Source organism: Bos indicus x Bos taurus, chromosome 14 (assembly GCF_003369695.1).
Source record: "Bos indicus x Bos taurus breed Angus x Brahman F1 hybrid chromosome 14, Bos_hybrid_MaternalHap_v2.0, whole genome shotgun sequence".
NCBI classification, from domain to species: Eukaryota; Metazoa; Chordata; class Mammalia; order Artiodactyla; family Bovidae; genus Bos; species Bos indicus x Bos taurus.
Genome location: NC_040089.1, coordinates 4464384 through 4487082, shown reverse-complemented (window position 1 = coordinate 4487082; position 22699 = coordinate 4464384). Strand labels below are relative to the sequence as shown.

The 22699-nt window shown below is 44.0% G+C and overlaps 1 protein-coding gene across 3 annotated transcripts in view; it reads right to left on the bottom strand.

Annotated features, from left to right (window-relative positions):
* The window catches only part of FAM135B (family with sequence similarity 135 member B), a 256371-nt gene that overhangs the window by 107892 nt on the left and 125780 nt on the right, over positions 1–22699 (bottom strand). For all 3 annotated transcript variants that reach the window (XM_027560771.1, XM_027560773.1, XM_027560772.1), the window contains exon 3: positions 8301–8380. In XM_027560771.1, coding sequence (XP_027416572.1) covers positions 8301–8380 — 80 coding nt within the window. The remainder of the gene's footprint in view (positions 1–8300; positions 8381–22699) is intronic.

The following is a 22699-nucleotide window of genomic DNA, read 5'->3' as shown; positions in this document are numbered from 1 at the left end:
AGACCCTCTGCTGCTTGGGCCCATCCTCAGGGACCTGTCTTTCACATTAAGGTGTTAAGACTTCAGCATCTCTTCTTATAACTGTAAGTCACCAAAGGAAGAAGACTAAATCATTCAATTATCCATCATTAGCGTCAACTCCTTAGCTGCAATTATGGAATTCTAAGGTTCTGCTCTTGTGTGCCCCCCTGTGAATTTCCTCTTCAGCATTTTATCCACGTATCATTTCATCTTACTCTGAGAGTCTGACTTAGGAGGCGGGGCAGGATGGATCAAGAAACTGACTGCTTGTGAGTCCCGAGGGATCTTGTGAGAGGAGGTCCCTGGGCCACAGTGGGAGAAACTGCAGTGGTTCGAGAGGTCCTGAACAACCCCAGTCCCTGCCACCCGCTCCTGAAGACCCCTCACATCGTTACTCCAAATTCCACACCCCGTGGTCCATTCTCAGACCCTCAGTGACTACTTGGCTGAGTCAGAAAGAAGTTATCCAGCCTTTGTTGCATACTTCAGGGCTTTTTCTAAATAATCATCAGCTTTTTTGGGGGGAAGAGGGACTTCCTTGGTGGCTCAAATGGTAAAGCGTCTGCCTACAATGCGGGAGACCGGGTTCGATCCCTGGGTCAGGAAGATCCCCTGGAGAAGGAAATGGCAATCCACTCCAGTACTATTGCTTGGAAAATCCCATGAACAGAGGAGCCTAGTAGGCTACGGTCTATGGGGTCACAGAGTCAGACACAACTGAGCGACTTCACTTTCACTATCTTTTTTTTTTAAACAACTGCTTGACTATCAAGATCTCAAAACAGTATCCTTTCCCACTGAAATGCTTCCTTTCAAAACAACCTGTTCACTGAGGCTTCAAAAGCTTATTATTATAATTTTTTTAATTGCGTGGAATTCAGCCTCCCTGTTCCTTTCATTAAAGCCCAAGCTCTGCCCTCTGGTCTTTATTACTAACACAATAAGCGTACCTGTTATGCCAACTGTGTCCCAGGCACTCCGGCAGGCACCAGGGAGCCAGAACTGAATAAAGAAGCAACATGGTACCAGGACTCTGGTGTGTAAACATAAGCATCAACTTCCATACTGAGGATTAATTTATTCCTATAAGTATATAATGATAATAATAATAATTCCCCTTTATTTTAGAAAAGACTGGGGACTTCCCTGGTGGCCCAGCGGCTAACACTCCGAGCTCCTGATGCAGGGGAATGGGGTTTGATTCCTTGTCAGGGAACTAGATCCCACATGCAGTAACTAAGACTGGCACAGCCAAATAAATAAATGTTTTTAAAGTAAATAAATAAAAATAAAAAAGACTGGAATGACTGCATATAATATAGGTACACTACCATGCAATGTTCTTCTCATTAGCCACTGTCTTCTGCCATGTGAAAACTTCTGCACGAAGCTTCTAAGGATGAGACGTTCACTGCTTCTGAAGATAATAACATCAGAAGCTGGGCATCTGGAGGCTCAAGAGCTCCAGAAACAGTGCCTGACACATAGGAGGTAGCAGAGAAACAGGTACTGAATAAACCATAAAACCCATCAGGACTAACATTTCAGTCCGTGTAAATTTCACCCAAGTCTGCTGATTCCAGCTTTTGTAATAAAACTAAAAATAGCCAGCATTTACTGAGGGTTTAGGATGGCAGGCTCCCCTCTAAGCACTTATATGTATTCCTATTAAAATGCTCACAACCCCATGAAGAAGTTACTGTTATTAATATTATTACCATTGCCATTTTACAGAGAAGGAAAATGAGACACAGGAAGGTTAGAACCGAGTCCAAGGTCACACAAGGTGTGCGGGATGCAGCTGCCTGCTTCTCTAGCCTGTGTGTGGGGTCTAGAGATAAAGACTGTTCTCTCTTTCATCAGCAACAGGCATGTGTATCTGATGCATGTGTCTTCTCTGGTTTACGCTTCCAGGGCCCTGCCTTCTCCCTCACCTTTCTCTCCAGGTGTGTTTCCCTGAAACATGGTTCTCCAGGTGCAAGGTGTGCCCACCCAGATGTGGGTGCACCCTGGTGGTGCTGCAGCCTGAGCGGGGGGTAGGGGGGGCAGCAGGAGGCCCAGGAGCCTTGTTCAGCGGGGAGGGAGGCACCCGGGCAGCTGAGGCTGTACAGACCTGGTGGCGGGACTCTGCCCACTTTCTGAACACAGAGAGATTTGCACTGATGACCTGGACCAAAGGCAGGACACCTGGAAGTCAGGTGTGCTCACAGAAGACCGGCCAGGAAGATGGCAGTCAAGCCTTCCCAGGGAGGCTGCCTTGAGGTCACAGCCCCCACACACACACCTTGTCATTCGTGATTGTCACTCACCCTTCAGTTTCCCACCCCAGTCCTGGAGCTCCAGGAAAGCAGCCTCAGCCATCCAGCTCTGTGTTAACTGTGCCTCACACACAGCCAGCTCTAGGAACCAGGGTCTGATGCTTTGTAAGTACCTCTGCTGGAAGCTCATTAAATGTGGGGTAGATAGATTAGGGGACTCCTCCTGACAAATGTGGTACAAAGGTGACCGAGAACGTTATGTTCTGATGAGTGGGTATACATGCAGGCTCCCAGGCGACAGGAAGTCCATTAAATACCCCCACACAGTACTTTCACTGATGCCCCAGATGGTCCTTCAGGGTCATTTCTATAGAGGCTGCTGGCACAGGGTCACCCGGAACGCAGGGGAATGCAGGTTTGGCTGACTCCACACCCTGCCTCCCATGTAATAAGGAGCAGCTGTACCACTTCTAGTGGTTTCAGGGGACAGATGATGAAGAGCAGATGCAGAGATGAGGACCTGTGCACAGGTGGTTTAACACACATGTGTCCCATGAGACCGGGGAAGCAGGGACCCAGGGCAGGGAAAGCAGGGAAGGCAGGCAGAGGCGCATCTCAGCAAAGGTCCCCACGAAGGGAGCGCCAGCCTGCTCCTGCAGGGGAGGGAACTACATCTCAGCCTGTCCCATCCCCCGACAGGAGCACACCTCCACACATGTGCACTGATAATCACAGGCTCGTGGCAAGGGCTAGAGGTGGGGATGGGGGACGCTGGGCTTCAAACTCCCAGGCAAGTTCAGATCCCAGACAGTGTGCTCCCGGGAGCCTGGGGCTGGGTCCTCCAATGCAGAGTCCCAAATGCAGGTCCCCAGAGCAAAGGGGCGGGGGAATTGCACGAGATGGGGAGGGACACACGTGTGTACAGGCAGTGAGGATGCTCAGACGGGGAATGAGTGATTCTCACAGGGACAGGGATCACTGCAGAGAACCAACACAAATCCTTTCTGCCAGCTGAGTGGGCTAGAGGGGTGGAAGGTGAGGAAGAAAGGGACAGGCATTAAAAACCAGTGTGTGTGTGTGTGTGTGTGTGTGTGTGTGTGTGTGTGTGTGTGTTCAGTCGCTCAGTTGTGTCCAAGTTTGCAACCCCTGTAGACTGCAGCCCAAGCTCCTCAGTGCATTAAATTTTCCAAGCAAGAATAATGGAGGGGGTTGCCATTTCCTCCTCCAGGGGGTCTCCCTGACCCAGGGATCAAACCTGCACCTCCCACACTGACAGGCGGATTCCTTATCACTGAGCCACCTGGGAAGCCCATTAAGTCGAAGCAGAGAGGGATGAACCAGGGTACAAGAGACTGAAGGAATCTTCCCAAAGAGGGACCTTGGAGGTTGAGCAGACTTTAAGATTTGATCTCAAGGACAAAGATGGACAACAATTCTGGCTTGGACCCCCAGGGAGCTGATCACTGAACCAGCTGGCAGAGCAGATTCACGGTCTACACTGGGAGTCCAAGGCGAGGGGCCCTGGCTTCAGAGTTTCCGAGATGACTTTTGTGAGGAGCAGAGGTGCCAACATCCTTCAGGTCTGGACTCCTCCAGACGTGTCCTTCTTGAGCAGCGCTCTCCTCCAACCCCAGGAGGGCACTCGCAGCCTAGGAGCGGGGGCGTTTTTACCTGATTAATACTGTCCATGAAAACAGGCATATTTGGTATTTAGCTGCACTTTAATGGGCTCTGAAAAGAAATTAGTTTGATTCATTTGAAGAATAAATGTCTCTCCCCACCCCTTACATGGTGAAACTCTTAAAAGCTTTCACTTAATGAAAATGTAAATTACCTCTCAAAACATTACTAAAACTAATCATGGCAATTTTTTCACGCTTCCACAATTTACTGCTCATCCTTTTCTCTTGCTTTGATGAGCAGTGACTAGCAGATGTCTGTTTGTGCCGAACCACTTAACACAGCCTCAGTAAGTTTAAGCAGTGTCCCTCCCCCATATATGACTTAACTGATCATCCCCCTAAGACAAAATAATGTTTTTTAACATCTCCAGGTAGGAAGGGTTGCAAAACCTATTAAATAGCATCACTTGGGTGAAAGGAAACAGCCAAGGGTAAGTATACATAACATTCATTCACAGACAATTACCTGTAACCCTGAACTCAGAAAACAAATCTGTGAAACCCACAAAATGCAAGCCTTCAAATCAAGCAGAATCACATTAAAAAAAAAATTCTTACTTCTGGTTTCTCTTCCTAGAATACTGTAACCCTCATGTTTTTATTCACCATCATTCATCTCTGTATCTCTCAACGCTTAGGATTTTGGCTTATAGGAGGAATCTGAAAAGTTTTGGAAGAGCTAGAGCCATCCTGGCTTCAGTGAAACATTAGAGGATCACCTACAATTTTTACTTTTATATTTTTGGTGATGACCAAGATCCAGTGGCCTTTAGAATCGTACTGACGTCTAAGCCCAAACCATGCACACATCCACATCCACAGAAAACAAGCTCCCTTGATGCCCTGCACCCAGTGCCGTGAACAGAGGAATGCACTGTCGCCGTGGGGGTGTATTCACCTCTTTACACACATGTCCCTACTGTAATGCGGGGGTCTTTCTACAAGGCCTGGGGAGGATAACTCTTACCTGGTGCAAGCTCAGAGACTGTTCTAGTCTATTCCACAAGATATGTTGCTAACTCAGACAAGAAGGAGCCATCCATTTACCTGAGCAATTTTTCCCAAGTCACCTTTTTAAAAAGTATTGAGAAAAGAAACATTGGAGTATATCAATTATGACTACATTTCCCAGGGGAAGTTACTATTTTTTCTTATTCACAAAATGAAATCATAAACACCGACCTTGGAAAACCCAATGAGAAAGTAAGTCCCATCCAGAGAAGCAGAATCTAAATCTAAACCTGCGTAATTAAAGCACATTTCATATCATATGGCTACCAGAGAAGGAACATATTTTCAAAGAGAACAAGACTGCATAATTCTGCCCCTTAATTTATGCGGCAACATTCTCCGTGTGAACAGCACTGGGTTTATGGCTTCCTAGTGCTTTAGTTTCCAGTACTCTTGCCTGGAGAATCCCATGGACGGAGGAACCTGGTGGGCTGCCGTCTATGGGGTCGCTAAGAGTCGGACACGACTGAGCGACTTCACCTTCACTTTTTACTTTCATGCACTGGAGAAGGACATGGCAACCCACTCCAGTGTTCTTGCCTGGAGAATCCCAGGGATGGGGGAGCCTGGTGGGCTGCCGTCTATGGGGTCGCACAGAGTCGGACACGACTGAAGAGACACAGCAGCAGCAGCAGTGCTTCTGTGTCATCTGGCTGTGCCTTGGGAGACAAAAATCTCATCTCAGCCTCCACCTCTACTGTATTAATTACTGGGACACTTCTGTCTCCCCATGAAGACTGGGTGCCTCCAGAGCAGGAAAGCATCTCCTCATCCCCAGGGATGCGTTCCACAAGACCAACTTGCGGCAGATGCTACTAACTAAACAACTGCTGAACGTGTAAGAGCGTCACTGACTCTTGCTGGTGGTCACTGTGAGCTTACTATGGGTCAGGACCATTCTAGTCATTTCCTTGCATAATTCATTCAAACCTGAACACAAACCTATGAGGTAGGGACCTTCTACCAGCCCAACTTTATAGATGAAGAATCCAAGAAATCATACAGGTGAAATAACTTTTCTAAATCCAGAAGGCTGAGAAGTGTCAGAAGCAGGAATTGAACCTGGAAATTTTGGAATGTGCGGCCTGTACCACTCCTGAATTCTGCCTCACTAGACACAATGAGTTTTTCCTATTTCTATTTTAAAGCAATTATCCTGCAATTAATAATAATTTTCCAAAAAAATTTAAAAATAATTTTAAAAATTTTTGAAAAAGGTTCTGTTTCTGACCTGGGACGTTTCCTTTAATAACCTCTATAACATGTAAAGTGCCCTTTACATTTATAATCTCTAAGATACACAACCATACAAAATCGATGGGATGCAGCAAAAGCAGTTCTTAGAGGGACATTCACAGCAATATAGGCCTTATTTAAGAAAGAAGAAAGATCTCAAACAACCTAACCCACCACCTAAAAGAATTAGAAAAAGAAGAACGAAGAAAACCAAAAGTTAGCAGAAGAAAGTAGATAATAAAGATCAGAGAGGAAATAAATAAAATAGAGATTTTTAAAAAATCAGTAAGACCAAGATCTGGTTCTTTGAAAGGGTAAACAAAATGCACAATCCTCTGGCCAGGCTCACCAAGAAGAAAAGACAGGCCCCAAACAAGCAAAAACAGACATATAATGTGTAAGACAAAGCCCTACAGGAGATGGATATTTATCCTCATGTTTCATGTGAGGAAGTGAAGCTCAAATTGTCAAGGCCTGGGATCACATGACTAGTTCATGCAGCATCAGGGTTCAAGCGTCCTACTTCCTCAGTCAACTCCACGAACCTTCTTCTGGCAGAAGCTGCGGTGGGAGGAGGCATAATACAGCTGGCAGCACAGGGGGAACCCACAGGCACCTGAATGAGCACAGGACATAGGCGAGGGGGTGACCTCCAGTCTCGGATGCCTGACATTCCCTGGAGAAAGGAGGAGTGAAGAGTGGAGGAGAAGGACCTCCTTGGAAATGTGGGGGTTTGACTACTACTTACTGCTTAACTCTATGCAGAGTCAGGGGAGAAGCTAGCGGTCTCCAGGGTCTTTCTCTTTCTGAATCATAGGCCCCAGCCAGCCTGTTGCCTGTAAACTATTGGCCTCCCTGGCTTGTCCCTTGCATGGTCCACGTAAGCTCCCTTTACCCTGCATCTCCCACACCTCCCCCAAGGAGGAGCTAAACAGACCACCACATCTACCCTAACTTTGCAGTCATTCAACTGCTACAACTCTACTCGCCATAATATCACTGCCAACAACGGGGTAATATAATTGCCAAGGCAACCCAAAATTAATTTTTGGAAATGTAGCTATGAATGACCAGAACTCTTGAACTTACTAAATTTGATTTCTACAATATTCTTGGCTACCTTGTAGAGTGAAAGTCAAGCAGCTTTTATACTGTTCTGTCTTTTTGTCTCCTTACCTTCTCTCTCTTCCATTCCAAAGTATGTCTCCTCCTTCTTAAGGTCTGGTTGATCTATATATACATTCTCCCAAACTTACTAATGCAAATACTTCTGCCAGAATATAATCTTGATGTCTAGCTTTACTTTTTATGTAATAAGTTCTGTATTTCTGACTCAGTGCTATCACATTGAACTTGCTGATCGCCTGGGATACCTAACTAATGCTCCAAGGTTAGAACCTGGATTGTCCTTGGCAATCCTTCTTCCCAAGGAGGATTGCCTTTGACTTCTTATTGTGCACAGAAAGTGCTACCACACCTGCCTACTGACTCAGTCCCATACACCGAGCTGATTATTAACTCCTCTTTGACAGCAGGCTTCTTACCTACCAGCTAGATGCCATTTCCCATCCTCTTCCTCCCTGATTTGATTTTAGCCAACCTCTACAGCCAGGTTTGGGGCTTCCCAGGTATCTCAGTGGTAAAGAGTCGATCTGCCAATGCAGGAGACCCAAGAGACTCAGGTTCGATCCCTGGGTCAGGAAGATCCCCTGGAGGAGGAAATGGTAACCCACTCCAGTATTCTTGCTCAGAACATTCCATGGACAGAGGAGCCTGGCAGGCTACAGTCCATGGAGTCATAAAGAGTCAGACACACCTGAGCAGCTGAGCCTGCATTCACAGCCAGGATTATCCTCAGATACCAGCCGCTCCTAGGAGAGTTTTTTGTTTTTTTGTTTTCTTTTAGTCAGGTCCCCTTTGCAATAACACAGGGCCAAAGCAACAGTGGGTCTACGTTTCCAAAATCCACTTATTCAACAATCAACAACGGTTCACTGAGTGCCTCTATGTGCCCTGCTAAGCCCTGGTTTACAGTGATAAATGAAGGCTTACCAGTGGGCAGCAAGTGCCCCACTGTTATCCTCCTGCTCACCTGTCTGCCCAACGATGGAGGCGCTCAGTCTGTGGGGGATCCTTGAGGACACCTTCAAGGTCACTCGGATCTGATAATACCTAAGAAAAGAACAGAGGACAGGCTGCTGAATATCGGACTTATTATTGCCTGCTTCTAAAAACACCTAGACTTAATCCTAAAGACTGTAGGCAACAGGCTAGTTTCTGGATGGCATGCATGATCGTCTAGCATCAGAGAGGGATTTATTTTGCCAGCACTGTCAGGGAGGGATGAGATGGGCCAAGATGGAGACAGGAAGTTGAGTACATCTGAGGATCCTATGAGACACAGAAAAGGTTGTGGTAATAGAAATAGGAACAAGGGAGCGATAAGTCATATGCCACAGGTACGTTATGAGAGATGGCTTGTCTTTAGGTGAAAAAGTCCATTTTACAGAAAATAGGATTTGAGTGTGTGATGGACAATCCATACACGAACTGAACTGCTATCACATTGCAACACAAATATTTCCTTTAGAAACACAGCAGCTGAGCTGCCAGTCCTGGGGGTATCAGCGAACAATGTCACCAGTGTATTTCTACGCTCTGGGTTTTATCACGTCACCCCCATTTCTAGATTCGGTCATTGCAGAATGTCGAGCAGGTTCCCATGCTGTCGGGAGACTCTTATTTGTCCTCTTCTGCCACATGTGCTGAAGCATGTTTGGAAGTTCTGCACCTCGCAATTAACGATCCTTTCATTTGCAAGAACACGTCTGGCCTATCATTGTCCTCCCCTTCCACTGTTTTCAAACCCATTGGGTAAAAGACTTTGAATGAAGCAAACTGAAATAGAAGTAAAATAGACTATGAACACGCATCAGTTTCTCATGGCTCACTGAACTCACAGCTGGGAGCTATTCTGCAACTGAGTCCGTTGCATGTGAATACAGTCAGAGAAGGTCCCTGTTGATGCGTTCATGGGTATACGGTGATCCAAGGAGACCGAGAGCAGAGAACACAGGCACTGCACTCGTGCGGCTTGGGTGATGTCACTTGAGAGCTGGATGACTCTGAGGACATCACACGCCTTCTCTGAGCTGTTTGTATCTGTAAAATGAGGTCTCCTGCATTGCAGGCAGATTCTTTACCCCCTGAGCCACCAGGGTAGCCCCAAAAGAAAGAAAGAAAAAGATCTGTCATAACTTCTGCTTCCAGGAAATATGGAGTAGACATATTTTTCCCTATTCTCACTAACCGTAGCCAAAAGTTCTACACAGTGTACAGAAAAAGAAACAAAAGGAGGTTCTCAAAGGTGAAGAAGAAAGCAAACCGTCTAGGGACCTCAAGGTCCAAGGAAAGACATGATGGTGGGTTTTCTGGATATTCTTTTGCCTCACAAACTTCTCACTGTAGTTCATCTGTTATTCCTCTCTACAGCACATTTAAAAAACAACGGTTTTTAATCTGGAGGAAGCTGAATTCACCATTTTTTATGGGTAATGTGTTTTGTGTCAGGTTTAAAAACTCTGCTTAGTTCTAGATCCCAAAACTCCTCTATTTTGTTTTCCTAAAAGCTTTCTATTTTTCATTGAGGTCTATGATCCACTTTGAGGTCATTTTTACATGAGGAGTGAGATAAGCTAAGTTTCTGTTTCGTCTTATTGGGGCCTATAGGTGTCCGGTTGCTTCAGGACTATTTATTGGAAAGGCTTTATAGAATTACTTTTGAAACTTTGTCAAGGATCTCCAGGGTGACCTCTGACTGCTGTGTGGGGCTACAGGTCCAGGCTCCCCATGTGGTCTGTGTTTAAACCAGGCCAGGTGGAGTTCTGGTTCCCATCACTGCCTGCTCGTAGGGAAAACCTAGCTCTCTATTTGAGACCTTCTCTTGCTGGTGGAGAGGGGGGAGGTGCTTGTTACAGCCTGGCAACATTGGACATCCAGGGTCCCACTCGGCCTTTGCTGGTGTGGGTGGAGGTCAAGCCACAGTTTTTCCTATGCTGCTTGGCTCATACAGAACTACTATTGTCAAAACTTTTCTGTCTTGCTGGGCTGCTTCCTATTTAAAAACAGAGACATTACTTTGTCAACAAAGGTCCGTCTAGTCAAAGCTATGGTGTTTCCAGTAGTCATGTATGGATGTGAGAGTTGGACTATAAAGAAAGCTGAACACTGAAGAATTGATGCTTTTGAACTGTGGTGTTGGAGAAGACTCTTGAGTTCCTTGGACTGCAAGGAGATCCAACCAGTCAATCCTAAAGGAAATCAGTCCAATATTCATTGGAAGGACTGATGCTGAAGCTGAAACTCCAATATTTTGGCCACCTGATGTGAAGAACTGACTCATTGGAAAAGACCCTGATGCTGGGAAAGATTAAAGGCAGGAAGAGAAGGGGACCACAGAGGATGAGATGGTTGGATGGCATCACCGACTCAATGGACATGAGTTTGAGTAAACTCTGGGAGTTGGTGATGGACACGGAAGCCTGGTGTGCTGCGGTCCATGGGGTCACAAAGAGTCAGACGTGACTGAGCGATTGAATGAACTGCAGCTGCTAACTTCCTGGTCCTGTGTCTCAAGAAAGCAGATATTTTTGGTTGGAGCTTTTATTTTGATATTTAAAATGGCCTCTGAGTGTAGAGCTAAAGTGCTGTCTAGTGTCCCTAAAAGCAAGAAGCCTGCGATGTGCCTGACACAGAAAAGAGGGTGTTCAGGTAGGCTTCACTCAGGAATGAGTTACACTGCTGTCAGCCATGAGTTCAATGTTAATGAATCAGATGAATATATTTGTATAGGCAGATACATATATATGTATATATGCTACACTGTGCTTAGTCGTTCAGTCATGTCCGACTCTTTGGAAACCCATGGACTGTAGCCCACCAGGCTCCTCTGTCCATAGGGATTCTCCAGGCAATAATACTGAAGTGGGTTGTCATACCCTCCTCCAGGCAATCTTCCCAACCCAGAGATCAAACTCAGGTCTCCTGCATTGCAAGTGAATTCTTTACCTTCTGAGCCACCAGGGAAGCACAAGAATACTGGAGTAGGTAGCCTATCCCTTCTCCAGGGGAACTTCCTGACCCAGGAATTGAACTGGGCTCTCCTGCATTTCCACCCCACTCCAGTACTCTTGCCTGGAGAATCCCATGGACGGAGGAGCCTGGTGGGCTGCAGTCCATGGGATTGCGAAGAGTCGGACATGACTGAGTGACCTCACTTTCACTTTTCACTTTTTATGCATTGGAGAAGGAAATGGCAACCCAATCCAGTGTTCCTGCCTGGAGAATCCCATGGACGGGATAGCCTGGTGGGCTGCCACCTATGGGGTCGCACAGAGTCGGACACGACTGAAGCGACTTAGCAGCAGTAGCAGCAGCAGCAGCTCCTGCATTTCAGGTGGATTCTTTAACAGCTGAGCTACCAGGGAAGCCCATGTAAAGGCACATATATATACACACTTATTTTAGGTGTTTCCACATACAGCTATAAACAGAAACACACCTAAACAAGCTATATATTGATCAGGTGATGAGAACATGACCAGAGGCTGTCAGGAACATAACCCTGTGTTTCTGCTAGGATCTTTTACCACCATCATGAAATCCAGAGAGGAAGCATCTGAGTCAGAGAGACAGAGGCAGAGGGGAAGGTTCTTGCGCTGTCTACAGCAGACAGTTGCTACTTAGCAATAGTTAATGACCACTGTGCAGAAATGCTGGCTGTGTAATGCTAGACCATTTTATTTTTCCAAGGAAGACAGTAATTCAGATTTTTAATAAACCATTTAAAAATTTTTGAATGTTGGTTCATAAATCAATGACAATGCCAAGAGCAACAGCAAAAACAATTAGCAGCAGCAACCATAGCCACCGTGTTAACAATAAAGCCCTGTGCTGACAAGATAAAACACACTTGCAGGCTGAATCTCCATGGGCCAGCAATTGGCAAACTCTGATTTATACAAATACAAGATGTCACTTTTAGTGTTTCTATAATAAAAGACCAATGCATTTTAATAATTTCATCATCAAAGGTAGAGGCACAAATCCTACCACCACCACCAGCAGCAGCAGTTGTAATATTCAAATGGTTTCCTCTCCAAACATAAAATGGGTCAATTATTGCCAGAGGCTATGCATTGCTTTTCTGTTGGATTATGCTCAGAGCAGTTACAATAATGCTCAAGTTTTATTAAGCATCTCTGTGCTAGGACTTATCCTAGGAAATCTCATGTACGCATTCTTGTTTGGTCCTCCACAAAGGCTTCATAGGGCTTTCCTGGTGGCTCAGTGGTAAAGAATCCACCTGCCAATGGAGGAGATGTAAGTTTGATCCTTGGGTTGGGAAGATCCCCTGGAGGAGGAAATGGCAACCCACTCCAGTATTCTTGTCTGGGAAATCCCATGAACAGAGAAGCCTGGTGGGCTACAGTCCATAGGATTGCAAAAAAGTCACACAGGACTTAGCGACTAAGCAATAAAGTCTTTGTAAAAGAAAGCATTATCTCAAGTGTCAACCAAAGACACTGAGTTTTGGAGGACTCAAACTACTTAGCTAAAGTAGTTAAGTTAGCAAAAAGCAAAGAGGTTCTAACTTGAGAAACAACAGTAATTTGTTTTTGCCTATTATATCTGATAAGAGTCATATTTGTTGCACAAATTATAATTCTTTTGTTATCAACTCCGGAGCATTATCTGAATTGTGCTCCTTAAAAGCGCTAATGGTACTGAACCTTATTTCCAGGAACTAGTCATCTTGAACTTCAGATGTTTTATAGGCATATGTTGAAAGAAACAGGTTTCAATTAAGTTGGCCCATTTGGCTTCTGTCTTGATTACACAGAATGTTTCCATCCCTTTAGCAATTATCTTTTTTCTGAAAACAAGTTTCTGTCAGGCCATAAACTCATAAACCATGACATCTATGACATAGATGGTTTTGTTTGATTCTTTCAGGAAATCTTTGCTGCACTTCCTGTGACTTCCATCTTCAAGATTAGAAAACGAAAGCTAGAAATGAAGGCATCTGTCCAAGTTCACATATTCAGTAAATAATGTTAGTGCATCTCCTAGACCTTATTGCTTCAAATAGATATACTTTAACCATTTTAAAGTCACCTTCTTCCAGTTGTGATGACTCAAGGAAGACCCCATGAAGAAGGGAGTAGTTAGCACCAATCCTTGGGGAATGAACAAGCAGTAGGGGAAGATGGGAGTAAGTCCCAGTCAGAAGGGATGGAGAAGAGAAGACCAGGAAGCGAAAACCTTCAGACTACATGCCGGTATATTTGAACAGTCTAGATTTGCAAAGGGCCCTTTTGGGAAATAAGAGGAAAACAGGCATCCTTTATTGGCTTCCACCTGTAAAAGTGACACTGAACTATGCCCCTTACGTAATGTGGCAGGTAGAAGAGTGTCCCTTCCAAAGATAGCTACATCCTGATCTTCAGAACCTTTGAAGAAGAATTAAGGTTGCAGGTGGAATTACAGTTGCTAATCAAAGAAAAAAAAGTATTTTAAGTATAATGAGAGCTGTACTTTTGTACACTGTTGGTAGAATGGAAAAATCATGATAGCCTTTCTGGAAAGCAATTTGGCAAGAATATCAAACATTTTTATTTTCCTTGATGCAATAGTTCAATAGGAATCTAACTTTATTTTTATTTTTTGGCTGTACTGCACAGCATGCAGGATCTTAGCTCCCTACCAGAGATCAAACCTGTACCTCCTGCAGTGGAAGCACGGAGTCCTAACCACTAGACCACCAGGGAAGTCCCTAGGAATCTAACTTTAAAAGTGTGTGTGTGATTTTTATAATAGTGAAAAATTAGAACAACAAAGAAATGGTTAAATGAAATCCTATGATGACAATTATATAACCTATAAAAACTATGATTTTGAGGACTACTTAACAAAGGAAAAACGTACAACACATTTTTAATGGGACTATCCTCATTAATTTTTTCCAATATGGTGTTTAAAAGTTAAAATAATGCCAATAAGTGAATCAATAAAGTTTTAATAAGTTTTTTAAAAAATCAGGAGATTATTCTGGATTACCTGGGTGTGTCCAAAGCATTCATCAGGCTTCTTTTCAGTGAAAGAGGAGTGAGTGACAGAAGAATGCAATGTGAGAAAGGTTATCATCCATGCTGGCTGTGAAGAGTAAGGGGCCACCAGCCAAGGAATGTGGACAGCCTATAGGAGCTGGAAAAGATAGGTTCATAGGACCTCCCCTAGAGACTCTACAAAGGATCACAGTCCTGCCAACATTCTTATTTTAGCCCAGAGAGACTTATTTCAGACTTCTGTCCTCCAGAATTATTAGATAATAAGCTTACATTGTGTTAAGACTAAGTTTGTGGTGATGTATTACAGCAATAATAGATTAATGTGTACAGGCTTTCAAATCCCCTCCTCATGACAAAACAAATAGACAGGAAAGGTTATCTCTATGTTAACAATATACAAACTGCAACTCAGAAAGATTACATAATTCTCCTGCAGGCACACAGCTAGTTAATGGCAAGATTTAGTGGGGAATAAAACACCAGTGGTCAGTGTTCAGTCACTCAGCCATGTCCTACTCTTTACGACCCCATGGACTGCAGCACACCAGGCTTCTCTGTCCTTCACTATCTCCTGGAGTTTGCTCCAACTCATGTCCATTGAGTCCATGACGCCATCCAACCATTTCATGTCACCCCCTTCTCCTCCTGCCCTCAATCTTTCCCAGCATCAGGGTCTTTTCCAATGTGTCGCCTCTTCCCATGAGGTGGCCAAAGTATTGGAGCTTCAGCATCAGTCCTTCCAAGGAATACTCAGGGTTGATTTCCTTTAGGATTGACTGGTTTGATCTCCTTACTGCCCAAGGGACTCTCAAGAATCTTCTCTAGCACCACAGTTCAAAAGCATCAATTCTTCAGTGCTCAGCCTTCTTTATGGTCCAACTCTCACATTCATATATGACTACTGGAAAGACCATAGCTTTGACTGTATGAACCTTTGACCATTTGACTAAAATTTAAGTTCTTATTTGTGGTGGAAGCAAAGCCCGGTGCTTTAACATTCATAAGCTCACTTAAATTTCCCCATTGTCCATTTTTCCCCAGAAGCCTAACCCCACTTATTCTGATCACTAATGTATTTTTCGTCTGTTTTCTCAAAAATGCAGTCAGAATATGAATGCTGCTTTTTGCGTCTATGTTTCTTAGAGCTCTTACTAACAGCACCATACAAAGGGAAGAAAAACATCTTATAAACATCAGTTATTAGTTGATTAGAAATATCCAGCTTCTGGGGGAGACAAGCCACACCCTATTCTTCTATTTCTAACAACTACCATGATGTTGACACAGAGCTGACATTCATTCAGTGCCAGAGGAATGCACGAATTCATGAATGAATGAATGAGTTCATTCATTCAATAAACCACATTAAGATTCCCTCAACAAACCACAAGGATATACAATCCAACCCCAACATCTACAACTGGGTGAGTGGCTCAGAACCCACGTGTGATTCTTCTAATATTAACAGAACTAGAAATAGGGACTTTCCTGGCAGTCCAGTGGTTGAGATTTCATTTTCCAAAGCAGGGAGTGCAGGTTCAATCCCTGGTCAGGAAGCTAAGCTCCAGTGTTTTGTGGCCAGAAAATCAAAGCATAAAACTGAAGCAATACTGAACCAAATTCAATAAAGGCTTTAAAAATGGGCCACGTAAAAATACATACAAAGTGGAAATCTATTCTATAATGGGAGTACAGAGGTCTATGGCATTTTGTCATAACCACTTTCATGCCAGAAGTATTATGAAACCACCTTTCTGACCCAGGGACGTCTGACATGACTTAAAACACAAATCACTGTGCTTGCAGAAAGGTCAACACCAAGACTCTGGAGCCAGAATGTTCCAGAGCCAAGCAGACAAACTTGAGATAGTAACTTTCCTTTTCTGAGCTTCTTTCCTTGTGGGCAATGACACCACTAATGACACAGAACTGTCATGAGATGTGAACAGGGCAGTGCCTGTAAAGCCCTGGCTGAGTCTAAACCCCATATTCCATTAAAGACAGGATACTGGTGTTACTGTTACCTAAGACGGGTGTGAAACACACATCCTCCCCAAACACGATCCCACTCTATCCTCCAACCTCATAGCTGGGGTGGAGCTGGGGAAAGGTGAGGGTCTAGGGGTACAAGGTTCAGACATGCCTGTGGCACAGAGTACTTCATAATACAAGTGGGAGACACAAGATGGAACTCTCTATTCTGATATGGCTTTGTTCATATGGCTGCAAAAAGAAGCATCTTTCTTTGAGTCTTCAGAGTCAATATAGCACAGTGGTTAAGAGCGTGAACTCTGAAACTCTGCCTGTTACTGGTCATGTAAAAACCTCAAAGTGGAGGGCCTGAATATCAGACATAATTAAAAGTTGTGAGATTGAAGGAAAACAGACTGGCTCCCAATCGGGAAAGGAGTACGTCAAGGTTGTATATTGTCACCCTGCTTATTTAACTTACATGCAGAGCACATCATGCAAAATGCTGGGCTGGATGAAGCACAAGCTGGAATCAAGATTGCTGAGAGAAATAGCAATAACCTCAGATATGCAGATGACACCACCCTTATGGAGAAAGGGAAGAAGAACTAAAGAGTCTCTTGATGAAAGTGAAAGAGGAGAGTGAAAATGCCGGCTTAAAACTCAGCATTCAAAAAATGAGGATCATGGCATCTGGTCCCATCACTTCATTGCAAATAGATGGGGAAACAATGGAAAAAGTGAGAGACTTTATTTTCTTAGGCTCCAAAATCACTGCAGATGGTGATTGCAGCCATGAAATTAAAAGATGCCTACTCTTTGGAAGAAAAGCTATGACCAACCTAGACAGCATATTGAAAAGCAGAGACATTACTTTGCTGACAAAGGTCCATCTAGTGAAAGCTATGGTTTTTCCAATAGTCATGTATGGATGGGAGATTTGGACTATAAAGAAAGCTGAGTGCCAAAGAATTGATGCTTTTGAACTGTGGTGTTGAAGAAGATTCTTGAGAGTTCCTTGGACTGCAAGGAGATCCAACCAGTCCATCCTAAAGGAAATCAGTCCTGAATATTCATTGGAAGGACTGATGCTGAAGCTGAAGCTCAAATTATTTGGCCACCTGATGTGAGTAAAGACCCTGATGCTGGGAAAGATTGAAGGCAGAAGAAGGGGATGACAGGATGAGATGGTTGGATGGCATCACCGACTCGATAGACATGGGTTTGGGTGGACTCCAGGGGTTGGTGATGGACAGGGGGGGCTGGTGTGCTGTGGTCCATGGGGCCGGAAAGAGTCGGACACGACTGAGCGACTGAACTGAACTGAAGGACATACTGTTTTCGACTGTCTTTTCAACTTTTATGTTTTTATATGCAACTATTAAAATTTCTTTGTAAGTCAAAAAATAAAATAAAATAAAATTCCATTTATGGCAAATTAAAAGCAAAGTGGAAGACCTGCTGGCTTTCAGGTGAAACTCCCTGGTGTAGCAGGAAAACCAGCAAAGTCCTGCCAGTAAATAGTGGCTCAGTGTTCTGAAAACTTAACCATAGCAAAGACCCAGGAGAATGACCGATATAGTTTCACTACACACTCATAGACTGATTCATCTATTCTGACAGTATCCACCCACCATGACAGGACTACAAGCCATTTGGCCCCAGTAACAAATGATACTTCTTGAAGAAAAGTTCACTTTACTATTTCAGCAAAACTTATCTAGATATTTCTACATGGTCAAACAATGATTATAACAATTCAGTCAGATTCCAGTAATGTTTACGTTGAGGACCCTCCTCATTCCTTTATCCTTTTCCTCCTTGTTGATCCAGAGGGTCTGTGTGTGGCACTCACACTGTGAACTGTCTCAGAATCCATAATCCCAATGCAAGGGGGTGTGAGTTCGATCCCCAGTCGGGGAACTAAGATCCCACATGTCTCACGGCATGGCCAAAAAACAAACAAACAAACAAACAAAAAAAAAAAAACTACAACAGCAATAACAACAGCCATGATGCTTTTGTGTGACTTAAGACAATTTAAACTCTCTGAACTTCAGTTTTCTCATTTACCAAGGGATGTATCAGTTCCCTTCTGGAGCTGACACTGATAAAAATAAAAAACAAGAGCAACCCTGGGCTGCAAAAATGATGGATATTATTTTTGCTATTGTTACTTTTACACATCAACCCTAACGGGTTCACAAACAAACGCCTGTGTTCATAAAAGCAGGCCACTTACAGGAACGCAAAGCTGCAACACCAGGAGCCTTGTTGGAAATGCTTCTGTAAAAAACGAGGTTGTGGGCCTGCTGGAGCACTGAGATACACCTCCCCATCCTGGCATCTCCCTGCGCCGTTTGCATTCACACTGGCTGCTGGACCTGTTGTTCCCACCTAATGAGTCAGCCAGATGGGGTTTCTAATGTGCACGAGTGGCCGTGTGTCAGTGTTGTCAGCGCCAGTCTTTATGTCACCCAGAAAAGCACCCTGTGCAGGTAAAATGAAGGCGCCTTCTCAAGAGCCAGGCTAGGATGGGATGCCTGACACCTAGGGCAGCAGGCTCTCCTCCTTTTTGACTGGAGGCCGTGTTTGATTTTCTTCACATTTGTGTTGCTTGATTAAATGACATTGGGTGGAAGCAGGCTTGCAAGCTTCTCCTGCAGCTTGAAATGACAGGGGTAATTTAAAACCTCAGACCAGAAAATCTACTGTGCGGTATCACACTGGGGTGAGGGTCTCTGGCAGAGAGAATTTTTCTGATGGGTGAGACCTGACCCAGCTACAAGTTCCAAGCTGTCTGCGGATAGGGGCAGGGTTGGAAAGCAAACACAACTCACAGGTCTTTTGTATAGCGAGGTCAGAGGCATGGGATGGAACCCTGGAGCTTGTACCTCACAGGGCAGGTGTTAAACACTGGCTCATCTCTTATGAGTGACCTTCAGCAATTCATCTGACCTCTCTGAGCACTGATTTCCTCATCTTAAAAATTAATGGTTGTGAAGAACAAATGGGGCCCTATAGGGAGAGCGCGTGGCACAGTGCATAAGACATGGGAAGCACCAACTCCTTTTAAAATTATAATTGTAATTATTAAAAGAATCGTGACTTATCTAGATGCAGCCATTGAGAAGCACATGCATCAAAAGAGAAAACAATCCCAAGACCACCAAGCTGGTTTGCAGAAACCATGCCAACACCATGCTAGAACAAGAGACTGCTCCTTCTGGCCCACTGTCCAACCCATCCTACCAATATATTTGCATACAATTTAATTCTAGGATATATTTTCATATTAACTGATAAGGCCCTCTACACAGAGATGACTAAATTATCTTATTGTAGCTTTGGATACTCTGCACATATTAACAACCACCACAATATCATAGTAAGAATAAAGGAAGCATATTTCTTACAAGCCAGTCTGAGTCAGGCACCATACCAGATGTTTAATATGCAGTGTCACATTCTATTTGGATAATACTCATAAAAGGTGGTCATTATCTCCTCTACTATTCCTTTGAGGAAACTGAAGTTCATAAAAAACAAAACTAAACACTCATAGACTTATAGCTTGTCGCTAGAACTGAAATATAAACTCATGGCTATGTAACTCCAAAGATAAAAATATATTCATATATTTCAAATTAAGGTCAACTCAAAATAAAATGACACATGCACCCCAATCTCACTGCGGCACTATTTACAGCAGCCAGGACACGGAAGCACCAAAACATCTATCAACAGATAAAGAAAAGAAGATGCGGCACGTATATACAAAGGAGCATCACACAGCCAGAACAAGGAATGAAACTGAATCATTTGCAGAGACATACGTGGACCTAGACAGCATCATACAGAGTGAAATAAGTCAGCACGAGGAACACAAATATCACAAACTAATACATATATGTGGAATCTAGAAAAAATAGATTATCTTATTTTCAAAACAGAAAGAGACACAGAGGTAGAACAAACACGTGGACGCCACAGGAGACAGATGAGGGTCAGGATGCATATGGATACTGATGTATATTGACTGACACCATTGATACTGTGTGTAAAATAGATAACTAATGAGAACCTACTGCACAGCACAGGGAACTCTACTCAGTGCTCTGTGGGGACCTGAATGGGAAGGAAATCCAAAAACGAGGACAAATATGTATGCACATGGCTGATTCACTTTGCCATACAGTAGAAATTAACACAGCATTGTAAAGCAGCTATACTCCAATACAAATTAACTTAAAACAAATCAAGGTCATTTCATATATATACTGGTCACCTGCAAATGTACGTGGGGTGCAGTGATGGCTCATAATAACAGGAAGAATCCAAACATTCCATCATGCCAGTGATAATAATGGCGAAAAAATTTGCAACCTTTGTGTCCGCTTTATCCACATTCTTGCTACTCAGTTATGGTCAACTGGAAATTAACCTATGCTAAGTGCAAAGCATCAAGGCAGGGGCTGAGGGCCCAGAGACAAACGAGAAAACAGTCCCCACCCTTAAAGAGCTTACAGTCCAGCAGATATGAAAATTGATTTCACAAATTATTCTAATCATAGGGAGGCTCTCTGAGTTTTCAAGAAGATGAGATGAAGGGCAAGGTTAGCTCAGAGTGCGAGATGTTGCCTCCAGTACAAAGCAGGGGTCCACCCAAGGCAGAAGTGAATTAAAACTCATCCTTAAAAATAGCACAGTGTACTGGAGAGACGTCCTATGTCAAGAGACAGGAGTGCAAGCCAAGTGTTCAAGCCCAGTGAAGACATCAGAGTAGCTGGAGCAGAGAGGGGTAACTTGAATGTCACCCATTTTCAGTATGCCCGCATTATAATGCTGGTCTCCAGGAAATAAGGCTAGACCCTTGTTCAGTAGAACCACGATGTGCCTCTTAGGTATTAGAGTGCAGGCTTTGCCCCCGATCGTGACTGAGATCCTGGCAGGCAGGGGTGCTCTGGAACAGAAGTGTGTTCATGTTGCACGTAGCTGATGCATCTATGCGTGAGTTCACCTGATTTCTGTAGGGTTTGAGCCATCTCACAGGTGTAGGTTAGAACTGATGAAGCTCAGTGCCATTTTGGCTCACCCTTGAAGAATGGGTAGATCTTGGCCATGCTAGGAAGATGGAATGATATTTTAAAGTGGAAAAGCAACTTGGAGACCTTGCAGAGGGGTGGTTTCTGGAGAGCGTGAGTGAGAACAGTAGGGAGCTGAGTTTGGCTGGACTGCAGGATGGGGTAGGAGGAACTATAAATACATATTTCCCAAATATTTACTCTAGTATGCGTGCTCACTCAGTCGTGTCTGACTCTTTCCGAGCCCAGCGGAGCCAGGCTCTGCTGTCCATGAGATTCTCCAGGCAAGAATACTGGAGTGGGTTGCCATTTCTTCCTCCAGGGGATCTTCCCAAACCAGGAGTCTAACTCTTGCCTCTTAGGTCTCCTTCATTGGCAGGAGAATTCTTTACACTAGTACCACCATTTGCTATTATAAACAGCAAGATACCCAAGATAACCTCCCGCACCAGAGGATGTAAGTGTGATGGCTAAAGACACCAACTGTGAAATCAAAGAGAGTTTGGTCCCACATTCATCACCTCCCAGCTGTTTGACCTCAAGAAAGTTACTCAATGTCTCTGAGCTACCATTTCCTCCCTTGCAACATGCAGATAAACAATTAGACCAAACTGCTAGTGTTTCCTAAGGGTGACATACGATAGTTTAGCACAGCACAGAGTCAGTCCTCAGTAATTGTTGGCTGAATTAATTATCACCACGATTATTCTAATAAAGGTAGTTTTGTGGAAGGCATTGGGCAACACCGCAGAAGACCAATATCTGGAGTTAAACCTGGGTTTGAATCCTGGCTCTGCCACCTGCCAGGAGTGTGACATTGGGAAAATCTTGCACCTCTCTGAGCCTCAGTTTTTTTCATTTGTCAAAGAGGGGTAGCAACACCCATTTGGTAGGTCTGTTGGAAGAATAAATGTGATAATGTATGAAAAGTGCCTCTACTCCACGTCTACTCAGAAAATACAAGATTCTTCAGACATCATTTTGGATGATATTACCTTCTACTCTGCTTTCTTCCTGAAAAAAACACAAGGAATCTGGTGTGAGTCATATATCATGCATGTGCCACGATGACGAGTAAGTGGGTACTAAATCTGTGTTAAAAACAGCTTGATAGATGATGAGTGCACAGAGATAGACGCATAAACACCCTCACCAACTGTTCTCTCAGAGGAACCGCTGACCAATTTCCAGTCCTTTCCAAGGAGAACGTGTCTCTTTTGAGAAGACACGGTCACTACCCTGCTTAATTTTCTTCCCTTGGCTGCTATGTCTCTTGATTGCCTTTTGCTATAAAAACTAACAGGAGT